The 14,346-nt window shown below is 40.4% G+C and overlaps 1 protein-coding gene across 2 annotated transcripts in view; it reads left to right on the forward strand.

Moving 5' to 3' along the window:
* Positions 1-2,822: 2,822 nt before the first annotated feature.
* Positions 2,823-14,346, forward strand: part of ALCAM (activated leukocyte cell adhesion molecule) — a 200,307-nt gene continuing 188,783 nt past the window's right edge. Inside the window, exon 1 of one of the 2 annotated variants that reach the window (XM_019665715.1) lies at positions 2,823-3,618. In XM_019665715.1, the coding sequence (XP_019521260.1) occupies positions 3,546-3,618 (73 nt within the window). In that variant the 5' untranslated portion in view covers positions 2,823-3,545. The remainder of the gene's footprint in view (positions 3,619-14,346) is intronic. The other variant, XM_019665714.1, reaches the window with a different exon arrangement.

A 14,346-nucleotide genomic window follows, 5' to 3' on the forward strand; every position in this document is an offset into this window, starting at 1 on the left:
AGGGGACTTGACTAAAATTTGGGGAAAATAAAGAAATTTACGTTTAAATCAAGCCTCCCACCAACCAAAAAGATAGTCATAAATGCATTGTTAGACATATCTGATGAGCAAAGTGGATAGGGATGGAGCTCTAACACCAAAGTGCCTGGGGTAGAGTCATGGCTTTACATAACTATGAATCACTGTGTGACTTTGGGAAAGTTACTTCATGTCTCTGGACTTCCCTTTCTTCATGAGTAAAATACAGATGTAATAGCACCTATCTTATAGAATTATTTTTGAGGGGGATTATTTCATTAATCCATGTAAATTGCTTAGAATAATCTAACACATGGTAAGTTTGCAAAAACTATTACTAATTAATTAATAGGCCTTTGACTATTTCCAAAATCATCATTGTATGACTTGGTCTTTGCCTTTTCCTCTCTTCTCAGCATCTCCCCCATCATTCCCCTACCAAATTCCTATTTTTATTATTTTGTAATTCCTTTTTTTTAATTTTTATTAAGTTGTTTAATACAGAGTAGTTTCACCATCACTTTTGTGGCCTTAGCTGTATATGACTAATAGCTTTTGGAGTTACTGCTCCAAGTGGCTTATCACGGCATTTCCCTTAACTAGGACAAATTCTCCTCTAAAAGGAATTCTGAGAGCAACTGACTTTATATACAAATATGTATTATACATGTTTGTATGTTTGTCAGTTGCTTCCAGAATTTCATACCTTGTGTGTATGTTGTATATATGATATCTTTAATTTATAGAATGTATTGTATTTTGATCCAGTTTAGCTGCACATCTTGGAAGGTGGTACTCTAATGTGTCATCACACTTTGATTATGAGACTGACTTTTGCACAAGGTCATTTGGCTAAGTGCAGTACTAAGGTATTTTAACTAGATGCTTACTACTCTCCAAAGCCCACGCTCTTTCTATTATATCTAGCCACTTATTTGTGTGAACATAACTTGATTCTCACAGCAACCTCAAGAGGCTGACACAATTATTATCACTTTTTACATTTAAGGAAACTGAGGCTTCGAGAGGTTAAGTGTGTTGACCAAGATCATGCAGTGAGTAAATAACGGGCCCAAGTCAGACCATTTGCTTTTTGCAGATCTAATTTTTCACAATTATGCTGTATTAACTCCCACCCCAAAATAAAGGGGGCCACATAGGCAAAGTAGGGCATCCAGGTTAAATACATAGTTAGGCTGATTTGTTCTAATACATGTTACACAGAGCTGCTGTTAAAAGCAAAACAATTCCCCATAAGAATTCTACAGGATCCACTGAATGCTAGAAATTCAGTCAAACTCAGTTTATGGAATACTGAATTAAAAAGCATTTGCCTCATAGCATTAGCCTTCTTGTTGATTCATAAGATGCAAATGAAATGTTAATGTTAAAGCCAAGGGAGAGAAACTACTTATTTTGAGAGGAAAAATATAAGAGCTCCACTATAGAATACTGTTGATGTAATGTAAGGAGAACCAGGAGGACAAGACAGGCAGTCTTTTGATACAAATCACAGCTGAAGATGGAGCTTAATAGTTTCCAGCATGAAAAGACCAAGAATTCAAAGATCATTGTGTGTGTGTGCGTGTGTGTGTGTGTGTGTGTGTGCATGTGTGTGCTTGTTTTATTAAGCTTCTCCTGCCTCAAACTTCCCTCACCCCCATTTAGCTGGTGACTGGAAGCCTTCTAATGAAAGCACAGTATGTGACGATCACTAGTTGGCATTCTCTGCTGGAGACTAGCCTCACCCAGGGTTGACCCTGTGGATGCATGGAAAGGCTATTTAATGCCTGGGCGAAGGGTTCAGGGACCAATATTTTATTAAGCTTCAGGGATGAGAGTTGTGAGCCTGCTTCCCTGATTTAGAGACACTTTGGAGCTCCAACAGCTCCACCCCAGTGTTCTAGAGGCATTTATTCCTCCATGCTCTCTGCCTTATCTGAAAGCAACACAGCTTCCGTATTCCGCCTGGGAAGTGATTCAATCTTTAGAAATTGCCCAAAAAGCCTGTCCATCTGCTGGGGTGCCTGGCTTTCTGGAACGGACAAGGAGGAGCTTGGCTTTTAATCTGAGCAACTTGAAGATTTTCTGTTTGAAACTTAAAATCTCCGCTTAATTCAAAGGAAAAGAGACACACGCTCTGGCTTTGTAGACATTGGGGAAATCCGTGTGACGAAGTATGGTCTAGAAATTCCTGATTTAATTTCCCCCGGGAAAGAGTGAACATTTCTATTTGGTACTGGGCAGTCCACTGAAGTCATCTGCCTTTTAAAGGTGTGTGCGAGAGGGTTGTGGCGGGGAGGAACGGGGAGAAATCAGCTCAGTACGTAGGGTTGCCCCAGGCCAACCAGCAGCTGTTCCTGTTAACTCCCAGGAGGCGAGTTTCCACCTTTGTCGCCTCCTCCAGCCCCTCCCTCCCTCCTTTGCTCTCGCCCTTGCACCCAAAGCTCGCGTCCGGCGTGAGTTCCCCACCTCCACCGCCTTGCCCCACGAAGGCGAAGGAAGCCCGCAATATCACCACCGAAAATTCCCCGAAGAGTGTGAGTCAGTGCAATGGGAGTCTTGGGAAAAGAAACGGGCAATTTGGCTTTCTGAACCGCGACATCGCTGGGTGGGCAGTATGAACTGAGGCTTTAGGAGCAGGGTAACGCTACTAGGCACTGACAGTCCCCGGGGCCCACCCGGAGCGACAGCTTCTGTGGTCGGCACCCTATTGGCGGGTGTGGCACCAGGGGCGGAGCCACGAGAAAACCCCGCCCAACCCGATGCCGGCAGAGCGGCGCTTGCCTCCTGGGCGAAGTTCCAGAGCTGGGCTGAGTGAGCCTACGACTCGGTCCTGCAGCGCCTCTAGGCTGCGGATCCGCGCTCCAACCTGCTCTGCGCTGCGTCCTGGGAAACCCGGAGAAGAGAGGAGGGAGGGAGAGAGGGAGGGAGGAGGCGGAGGGAGGAGAAGAGAGGCAGTTTACACACGCCTTCCAGTTCCTCCACTCAGAGCAGCCCCGAGTGCTGCTGCCGCCGCTGCTGTCCCTGACGCTGCTATCACTGCCACCGCTGCTGCCACCTGAGGAGACCAGACCGCCTGGACCCGCCGCTCCCTGTTGCCATCCCCGACGATTCCTTCCTAGCACCGGGCTTTTTATGCACACTGCCACTACCACTATTATTATTATTATTATTATTCCAAGAGAAGGGAAATAACAGACCAGCCGAAAAGAACCACGTACACCTTTCTGAATTGCTCAAGGGTCTCCCGGGAAGAGCGGGTCGCCGGTCCCGGGAGGAGCAGCCAAGGGTGCCAAGGGCGAGTGCTGAAAAGGGAGGGAGGAGGAGTTGGGGTCCTGCGTGGTGGAAAGTTACGCGCGGCGGAGACCAGAAGGTGCAGCGCCACAGCCCAGGGGGCGGTGGTGTGTCTGGAAGAAGCCGCTGCCCCCTGCATCCCGAACCGCGAGCGCGCGGGCAGCGCGGGGCCGGGAACGACGCCCCCCTCCTGCGGCGCGGACTCTCGGTGGCCCCGGAGGAGGAGGAATATGGCATCGAAGGCGGCTCCTTCCTGCCGTCTGGTCTTCTGTCTCTTGATCTCCGCGGCTGTCCTCAGGCCAGGTGAGCAGGGACCTCGGAGCAGCCCCGGACCGACGTGGGCCGGGGGCAGTTTCCTTTGGTCCCCGGCCCCGGCCTTGCACCGCGGGAGCAGTACCCCAGGCGCGTGGGGGAGGTAAAGGGATAGCGGTGAGGGCGCAGAGCTGGTACGAGGTTCAGTCACCTGTGCCGCACATTGGGGCTCGGCCGGCTGGCCCAAGTTTGGGCAGCGACTGTGGGCACTGGGTAAATCTCCGGGAACTTTGGGTGCGGCCGGGGTCTGTCTCCCGTTCGCCCAGTGGCTCCCTCCTAGGTGGCGAGCTCTCGGCCACTGACAATCTCTCCCGTCCCTGAATCTCAAAGTTCACGTCACTTTGCTCCGGGCAGTTTTCCTTTCACTTAGCTCTCGGAGGCAATAACTGCCCGCACTTTCTCGTGATAAATCCCCTGGTAACTTCCCCGTGGTGTGAAGCGAAGAGGCGATGGGAGGGTGCTGTAGAGTAGAAAGAGGACTTGAATCCCTCCCTTAACTAACCTCCTAAATCTTAAATCGTTCTTTAGATGCCCCTCCCCCACTGTCTGAGTGGGCAGTGAGTGTACGGGTGGTGGCAGGCAAAGAACGCAGGCTGAACTAGAATAAGGAGGCAGGTTTGCGATACCTCGCTGAGGGGTTTGTGGATTTTTCAGGACCGGTGTTTCAACCTCAGGTCTCTCAGTTTTGTACTGAATCGCAGAAGAAATAAGGCAAAACCCCCAGCAACTAAAAATATCTCGCCGGGAATCCCTGCCCTCGCCCTAGGGCCGTCCCCTGGTTCTGTCATCCTGAGACCCGCGGGCAGCTGACACGAGTTGTTTCTAACAGCGCATTCTGCTTGCTCGCCGTCTCGGGACCGAGCAGCAGGTTCATCTCCTCGCTAGACTTGAGGATTTTCTGGATTTTTTTTTTCTCCCCTTGAAGTTTTGATCGCTAGCCCTTCGTAGACAGGTGCAAGTAAAACTCCTACTTCCTGTTATTTCGGCTTCTGTTTGTTGTTTTAGCCTTTTCTTTAGTTTTTTTTTATCAAAGAAAAAACTCAGTTCCTTTTTGCATCTTTAATTTCTGCACATCCCTGCAGTTGTTGGCAAGCTGAGGCCAAAAAAGAGTTTAGAAAGCTTCTGGATGTCTCCCAGGAAAAGGGGGGAAGTGAGGCTGGGGGCTAGAGTGTGAGGAGTGTTTGTGAAGTACTGCTGTGTGTGTTTGTGGTGATAGAGGTGCGGGGAGGGGGTGGGGTGCCCTCTCTCGATCGCTGTATTGAAGTTACATTTCTGGTGAAGTAAAGAGCTCACCCGCTCTTCTGAGGCTGGAGAAAGAGGCATCTGTGCCTAATCTCCAGCTCTGGGGCGGGGACTGGGAAATGTGAGTCGAACCGGATTTAAAGCAGGTGGGGTGGGGTAAAAAAAAAAAAAAAGCCCCGGGCGCTGGCGCGGGAGAGGGGAGATCCCCTTGTGTTTGACACTGTGTGGCTTTCTCGTTTTCGTGATCCCAGTGTCCAATGTGAGAAGGAAGGTCACTCACTCTGGGGCCGAAAGGAGAGAAGGGAGGACGGGGGTGATGTAGTTTGTAAAATGCAAAGATCCACGCGCCCACAGTTGGTTTTCAGTTTAACCCTGTCGCCCTCTTGAGAGTGCAATCTCACCTACAGCCCCACCCCGGGAGCATACGCCCAGTTTCCTTTTACGCGCGCTCGCGCTCTGACTTTCAATGGGGCCACCTCGGAGGACAGGTTTTCCCCCACATTTTAAGTGCTAAAAGGGAAGAGGTTCCTCTTTCAGACTCCGTTGGTGGCGATTCTTTTGGCGCGTGGGCTCGCGTCTCTTCTCCAGCTCCGCGCTTTCGGCGAGAGTCAAGCCGGGCTCCCCTAGGGGTCAGAAGCCTCAGCCCCTCAGATCAGTGGTTTCCTTGAATTTACCCGGCTGGCATATGCGCGAAGTGCTCGGTGAGGTGTCAGTATGTTTTAAAAGAAAGGATTGCGACCCTAAAAGCACCATGTCCGGACTCAGGACTCTCCAGTCCTGGACTGCAAGTGCGCCTCTTCCGAGCCCTCTGCAAAGCTGAGCCTGGTGGGAATGCAGGGCCAAAGGCTGGCTTAGTCGAAGGGACTCTGACTTCCCCGCCTGCTGCCCCTGATTTCCGGAGCAATTGTAATAGTGTGTGTCCAGATCTAGACAAAAATTCGAGTTCACGAACCTGCTCCTGTAGGTCTTTTGATCTGTAGCCACTACATGAACACTGATGTATTTTAGGCATGGCACGTTACCTGTTTTGAAGGGAAGGGAAAATATGTATGAACCAGTAAAACTGAATATGGACTTATAAAGGCAATGAAGTATATGTGCTCATAATACCGGGGAGCGAAGAATCTCATTTTATAGAGAGCGTCAGCCTGTGGTGACATTTTGTATTGCTTTAGAAAAGGCTTTCCTTGATTATTTACAAGGAAGTGGAGCCCTGCAGTTAACTGTTTCTTCACTTGGGTCATCTGTGTGCACTCCTCTCTGGAGTTTTTTCTTAATTACTTATTGATACAAGGTTCATTCCAAGACATAAGCACACTGAAAGCTTTTTTTTTTTTTTCAGGAGGATATTGTGTTCAGAAAGTATCAGTTAATCTTAATTAGGCCTTGGGAAAAGCATCAATTTAAATACTGTTCTTTCAGACTACCTGATGTGGGACTATTAAAATGTATTAATTTTAAAACTGCAAACTGCTTAATAGCCAGTAAATAGTGCCTTTTCCTTGTTGATGTATTTAATCTAATAAAAATTACAATTTAATGGGGTACTATTTTCAGTAAACTGCTTTTCTGGGCTTGGTTCAGGACCATCTACCTTTAGGCATGTTGAGCATGCTGTTTCACCTTTTTGGGTTTTAGCTTTCTTAGCTGAAAGTAAAACGGAGGACTAAGGGTCTACTCTCTGAGACAGCTTCAGCTCAACATTGTTTCTAACCACCTAAGGTAAAAAGCTGATTAGGGCAAGGAAGAATCGTTTTCCTGTATTTTTCCAATGCTTTCAGACAGCCTAGATGGACACAATTCATATAAATTGTATTACTAGAAAATGTCAGTGGACTTCAACTGCTAATTTTCTGCCTTTTTTCTTTTATAAACTCATTATAATATCTTGTACTTATTCCTCCAGGCCTGAATAGGGCTATGAAGAAAAAGAAAAAAAAAACAAATAAAAATGTGATGGAGAGGGCTTAACCTCCCAGTCTCCTGGGTAAAGAGGCCCCAACAGGTTTTCAGATCTCAAAAACCTCCATTAGTGAAACCCATCCCTACTGGAAGTTTGACTTATTTAAACTTCATATATAGTTCCTAGAACAAAATATAAGTGATGGTTGACACTAATATGTTCATGTGAAAAAGACTTATATGTATACCCAAAAAATGCTCCTAAACAAAGAAGTTGATTTGCACCATGGTTGTGAGTGCAATAGAGAAAGAAATAGAAAACACTAATGCTCTCATGTTTTCAATTCTGTTCAGATCCAAAATCTTTTCATGACTAATCCAACAAAAGTCAGATTCCAAACTTTTTCTGACTTTACAGAAAATTCAAGCTATCATATCATTTTAATAGATATTTGGAAGAGAAAGCTTGTCTATTGTTGACTTATCAAAAAGAAAGTAATCGATAAAAACCTACTTTCATAGTCATAAGTGTTACCAGAAAATTCTATATTTTGGGACCCATATTCATGTGTTCAGTTTTTAGCTATGCTATGTAAGAATATTCTGACCTTGGGAAAGTTATTCTTCTGCTCCTTTTTATTTCCCATCTGTAAAATTTTCTCCCTATGTAATGCATGGTTCTGATTAGTAATTCCCTTGCTCAGCATTTTGAACTTTTTCAAGTAAAACAAGCTATATTAAGACTTTTATTATATTCTTAATAAAATAGCACTCTTTATTGCACTTAATTATCACAACCATTTTATTGAAAGCAAGGCAAAATTTTTCTTCTTTTTTCTTCTCCTTTTCCTTTTACTCCCCAGGTTTTCATGCCACTATAGGCCTTTACAAAACTGAATACTAAGTTGTCAGCATTACTTGGTGTAAGATGACAGTATTTTGCCATATAGTATTTTAAATGCTTTACAATCAACTTGTCTTATACTCTCAAACACACCTTTTTCTGTTCTGGCCATTTATTTTGCATAAAACATCCAAGAGTCCTAGCTCTCTGAAGCCATTAACTCAAGTAGACATATGTAGTACGTATCCCAAATATGCAGGACAGCAACATACATGCAGCTATGATAAAAAAAAGTACCTCTGTGCCACTGTGTATACATAGAAACTTAAATTTATCTCCTCTCAAAGTGTTAATTTTATTCTTCATTGTTAGGTTTTCACAAAGGCCCACTTCATTTCTTACATATGGATGTATGTGGCATATTAAGAAATAAGCTAACTCTCTGGAATACTAAAGAAAGTTTTCTTGGGAGTGGTGGGTGATGAATTAATATTTATTAATTACTTTTGGATATCGGTTTCTTTTTATTTTCAATAAGAGATGAAAAGGCCAGAAAAATGTCCACTTATATTTCACACTCTTTTTTTAATTAGGTCAGAATTTTCCCTTTCCTGTGGAGATAAAACTCAAGAAAATATATCCTCTATATTTCAGAAGAAGATTATAGGCTGTTTGATAAAATTAAATCCTACAGTTATTATAAATATTCCTATGGTGTACAAAGTATTAACATATATCTGGAATTACTGATGTTTTTGTCCAGCTAATTTCTCTGTTTAAATAATAATATTTATATTATCTCCCTTCTGTCTTGTTGTTAGATGGAATACCATATATATTTCAACTAAGACTAGTTCCAAATGTGCTGTGGTATTCAGTAATTGTTTTATGGTAACCTATTATCATAAGCCATTGTTGTAGTGTATGTTCCAAGAATGAAATTAGCTTTTAGTGCTTATTTATCCATTCAGTTCTCAATTATCCATTACATTCAAGGGAAAATTAGAGTTGTGCATAATCCAAAACAGTTTCTAATCAAAGGATTTCTTAATTTGACTTTGAGTTGAGGTACTTCAATGAACGTGCCTGTGTCTGATCTAAGAAATCACAGTATGACAACATAATGAGACTAAACTGTGGTAGAATAGATTAATCAGAAATTAGACAGCTGTCCAGTTTCTCTGGCTTTCCTCCCCCTTTTTTTTCCCTTTAAAGCTTTTTCCCTTATCAAACTCCATGAACCATACAGCCTGGTATACCCAAGACAGTCCTGGTTTATGCCTGATGTCCTGATTCAATTATTAATGGTACTCTATTTCACTCTCAAAAGTGTAGTTTGGATGACAAATTATATGGTTACCATAATTATTGATGACTTGCTTGTTTATATGTCTGTCTTAGAGCACTTAACTATCAGACATGCATCCCTCACCGTGACCTTTGCATGTTTCTAACTTTTTAAAAAATTTTAGTATCAGCTACAGTGAACTATCAATAGGTGTTATATGCCCCTTTAATGTCAAATATAAGAGAGAGACAAGGTTATAGCCCGGAACCTCAGAATGTTGTAGTGGTGTGGAACATTAAGGATCTCAAGGTATGGAATGGAAACTGAATTAACCTGAGATACCAAGGGATAATGGTGGTTGAAATTCACCTAGGAGCTATACTTAGCTGTGGAGTATCTAGAGAAGGCCTATTTCGGTCTGATCCTAAAATCCTTTTGCAGCCAATTGCGTAATTCCCATTTTGTTCTTCTGTAAGGTTTCTCAGTAGCTTACTATCAATTTTGGTCTAAAAAAAAAATCACAGAGAAGTCTATAAAATTGAAGGAAGGAAGCCCTAGGTCTGTATGTACATGTAAGCTACACTTGTATCAGAAATGGTGACCTGACCTGGGTCAGCCAACAATATGGCTAGGACAGTTGGTGTCAAAACTGACTATTTCTAATTAGGCACCCATATGTTACATGGTCCAACTACATCCAAGTGTCTCAGTTACTCAACAAACCCCCAAAGTGGATGAAAATAAGGAAAAGTGAGGGGATATTATCTAAGAACACAAGATAAAGGATGCCATAGTATTGTCCTCATAGGGAAGAATGAAAGGAGAGGACATTGTTCATTGTGGCTAGAACTCTGCTTAGCATTCCTCCAAGCATTTTCCCTGATAGTGGGGAGGTTTCTAGGTATGGAATTTACCTAGCTCCAAATCAAGCAAAACACATAAAAAGAGGTCTCACTACTCTTATTAATAAAATCTTTGAACCCCAGTGCATCAGTGTACTATGCTGTATAATAAAGCACTCCAAAACACAGTGGTTTCATTCAGCAACCATTTGATGTAGTACATTATTGTGCAGGCTGGCAATTTAGTCAGGAGAGTTGGGTGTTTTTCTGATTTTAGCTAGATGTCTTCATTCTTCCGGAGTCCACTGTGGGTCAGCCTAGGCAGCTTTACTCCTGGGAGTTGGCTGGTTGTTGTTCAGGGAAAATCGACTCTTCTCCTTGGTCTTTGATTCTCTAAAAGCTTCCCTATGCTTGTTCTCTTGGTGGAAGCCGCATTCTGTTGGTTAAGACAAGTCCCAAGCCCAGCTCAAGTTCCAGGCTGGGGAAATCACCTCCACCTACTGAATGGAGGGAGCTAAACATACTTTGCAAAAGGTGTGGATAAAGACCAGGAGAGAGAATTCGGACCATTTTGCAATCAGTCTCTCTCTCACAATAAGTGGGGGATGTGACAGCAGAAAAAAACCTTATGCAGACCCTTAGCCCCACATTCACAATTTACACCCTCCACTTCTAGATCCTGGGGCAAGAAATATGACAGGTTATAGAAGCTCAAGCAATGTCCAGTGAGAACACTGTTTCCTACTGCTCAGACCTGGAATAAAATGATGGAAAATTCAAAGTGTGTGTGTAGGAGAGAGCGAGAGTGAGAGCTACTGAGAGATTTTGACGGGTTAACGGCATGCAATATGCAATTCACGGTCAGAAGCTAAAATGTGATAGAGGGGTTGTTGGAAAAACGAGAAGGTGCCTTAGACATTCATCTTGTTTCATTCTCTTATATGACAGCTGAAATAGATGAAACCTCAAGTGAAGAGATTACCTAAAATCCAATAACAAATTAGGCCGTTTTTAGAGACAACGATGTTCTTTTGTTTCATTTATGCTTAGATTCATAGATTCAAGGTTTTGGAGCTTATAAAGAACCTTAAAATTATTTAGCTACTAGCCTAAGGACACATTGTTGGCTAATTCAAGAGTCTTAAACTCATGTGAATGAGCAACCCAACATATATAAGAGCATTCAATAAATACTGTATTTATTGAGAGCTTGATATATGCAAAGCACTGCGCTTGGTGTTGGGGTTACTGCACGCAACTACTTCCTAGTCAAGGTCCTATCACTCCAAGACATTATGTCCTCTTTGAGAAACAGGCATCAATCAGATAATTCTATAATTATTTTCTAGAATAATTTACATGAAAGTTGCCATATTTGGTCTGGGGTTTAGAAAAAAGTTAGAAAGGTTCTTTCAGTAAGTGATATCTAAGGTATGTGCTAAGAAATAGGCAAGCAAAAGATACGGGCTGAGAGGATAATATGAGTGAAGATGCTAAGGTGGGAAGGAATATGGCTTCTGACTCCTGGAGATGATGAGGAATTCCTTGAAGTTGTTCAAATACTTTTCTGTACTTTCCCTAATTTACTTACTGGTTGGGTTCAGAAGAGGATCCCTTTGATCTTATTCAAATACTCATACACTAGCAAATATTTGCATACACTTTCCCCTTTTAAAAAAAATGAAATAGAAATATACTATCCACACCATTTGGTACCTTTCCATTTTCACTTAGCAGCACATTTTGGAGATATCCCACATCAGCACACACAACTCTACCTCATTTTTTAACACAGTGTACTGTATTTTATTGTATGCACCAAAATTAATTTAACCATTTCCTCAGTTCTTAGAAATGTAGATTGTTTCCAATCTTGTTCACAGAAGTGAACATCCTACAAGTTCTTTTTCATATGTGCAATTATATTGGTAGGAAAACGTCTTGGAAGTGAAATTGCTGAGTTAAAGAATATGTGTATTTTTTCATTTAGAAAAAAATTCTAAAATTACAGTTCAGAGTATATACTTTATTGTATATTTAAAAGTTGATCTCAAAAGTTCTCATCATCACAAGAAAAAAATCATTACCATGTACAGTGATGGATGTTAACTAAACTTCTTGTGGTAATCATTTTGCATTATAAACATATCAAATCACTATGTTGTGCACTTAAAACTTATACAATGTTACGTATGTCAATTATGTCGCAATTAAAAAAAAAGAGCTTGTATCTTTGAAAAGTTCTGACAAAAGTATATTGGGAAGCCCCTTCCTCATACTTCATCTGTAACTCTGTACTACTAGTATAACTTTTTTTTTAAAAAATAGGATAATAGGTTGATTCTTATTTATTTAAAGCTTGTGGGAAATAGGCACACACATTCTCATGTAAGGTCACAGCTATGGATAGATTGGTGTCTAACTTTATTATACATGAGATAGGTCCAAAAATGGGGAAAAGAAGGGCATTTATTATGAATTATTATTATTGCTTTTCCACATAAGATGGCTAACTTATAGAACATAAACTACATAATCATAAGGCATATTTTCTTCCATTTCGGAAGATTTATACTCTGTGGAAGCCTTAAGAGTAGTTGATGTTGTTTTACATTACTCAAATGGTTTCAAATATTTGTGTTACTTCATTGTACAATATACAATGCGTGGGTGGTCTAACTAATGCCGTTTTGTAAACCCTGCATAATAGGTCTTACCAAAGAGACTTCAGTTATTTTTAAGTATATCACATTTTGAACAATTCTTCCAACAAGTTTGTTTTAACTGTCTCATCAAAATTGTTTACGAGCTGATAAAAAGTACCACCTTCGATAAATTTATAAAAGACACTAGTGTCATTAAATATGTTTCACCCTGTACTTTTTTCCATAATAAAAAAGGAGTAAAATATTTATTGTATAGCCACTTTTATAGAAACACCATATTACTATGTATATGAAGAGTTTTCAACAAATATATGCTAAACACATATATTTAAAACAAAGCAACAAATATTCGTAATGGAGTTAATATTAGTATGCACATACTGTAATTCCATGAATAAATCAGTTTCTGCTTAACATTTAGTTTTAAATGTTTGAACTTTTGGCATTTATATTTTATTCTGCAAGCATTTTCTCTACCTAGATGATAAGTATGACACTTTTCAAAAAAATATTTATGTTGGTTATAAGACGTAAGTTTTATATTTTTTTTGCAGAGATGGGCATGACTCTAAATATGAATAATGCTTTTGCTATGAGACCTAAGAATAAAATGTAATACATATTTGGATTTACCTTGTTGGATTAATCCCCTACTCAACCCAATCCCAGGGGATGGTAATCTAGTTTTCAAGTAGAAATTATTTTTTAGAAATGACTGTTTAGTATAAGATAAAATTGCTTGCCTTATCACATTAGAATGGCAAATAAGTATCTATTTATTAAAATAAACCCTGCATCTGCTTAGCTGTTTTTCTCTTTGCTGATGAATATGTCTCCTTACAAAAATAAGTGGCAAACAGTAAAAAAGAGCAGAGTGTTAGGGTATGGTTTGGAGGTTATCACTCTTTAGAATCGATCCAAAATGTTTGGTTACAAAGGATTTAAACTGGCAGAGTAGTGGTTTTTTGTAGACAGTATGGCTATACCTCAATGATATTTAAAAAAAAATAAATTTCTGTTTAATTTTTATAGACTGTCAGTGTTCACAATGCTTACAGATTCCACAGACAGTCAACATAGAACACCGATTCTGCTGCACAAGAGCTTGGGTTATGGCTTAGAGCATTAGTTTGATTTCTAGTTTTTGTTGCTGTTTTAACATTTGTAGAATGAACATAGCGATACTACCAAGTTCATTGGATATGGCTATTCAAAAAGGTAATGAATGTAGAGTGCATTTCTCAGGCCTGGCATAATAATTATTCATAATATCTATTTTTCACATTTTTCAGTAATTATAATATTATAATTTTAGCTTATTCATATTAAATATATGTGAAATACTTCATTTCACTGATTGGAAAATATATTTCAGTTCCATCTAAGTACATTTTTGGGTTTCCAGAACAAAATTGGAATTCATGTTCTTATTAGGATATTTCAGAGTCCCAACATCTATCAAGGAACTTCAGTTTTATCAACTCAAGGAAAATGCAAATTAAAAAGTACAGTTTTAAAATGTAATCCCTGCAAACAAAAACCATTAATAAATAAAGAACACATGTTCTAAAACTATAAGGACATTTGCACTTTGTGATAACACTCTTAGAAGTTGATATTGTATGTGTGTTTCTATAATTTGAAAGATATTAAATCTTAGAAAGAGAAAAATCTTACAATTATTATAATGGAGTCATTTTGATGATAAAATTATGATTTTAAATACAAGGCACATTTCTCAGCTGTCATTCAATCGAGGGAGCTCCACAACTTCCCTTTATGAGCACTGTAGGATGCTTTATTTATTATCATTTTTCTCTAATTTAATAGTGAAATTATTAAAATATAATTTTAACATTAATGATAATTTGGAAATTGAACAGTATTCTCATCTTATTAATGGGATTCAAAAAATGCTTCTACAAATAATATGTT

The sequence above is a fragment of the Hipposideros armiger genome, unplaced genomic scaffold (assembly GCF_001890085.2).
Source record: "Hipposideros armiger isolate ML-2016 unplaced genomic scaffold, ASM189008v1 scaffold_448, whole genome shotgun sequence".
Lineage (NCBI taxonomy): Eukaryota > Metazoa > Chordata > Mammalia > Chiroptera > Hipposideridae > Hipposideros > Hipposideros armiger.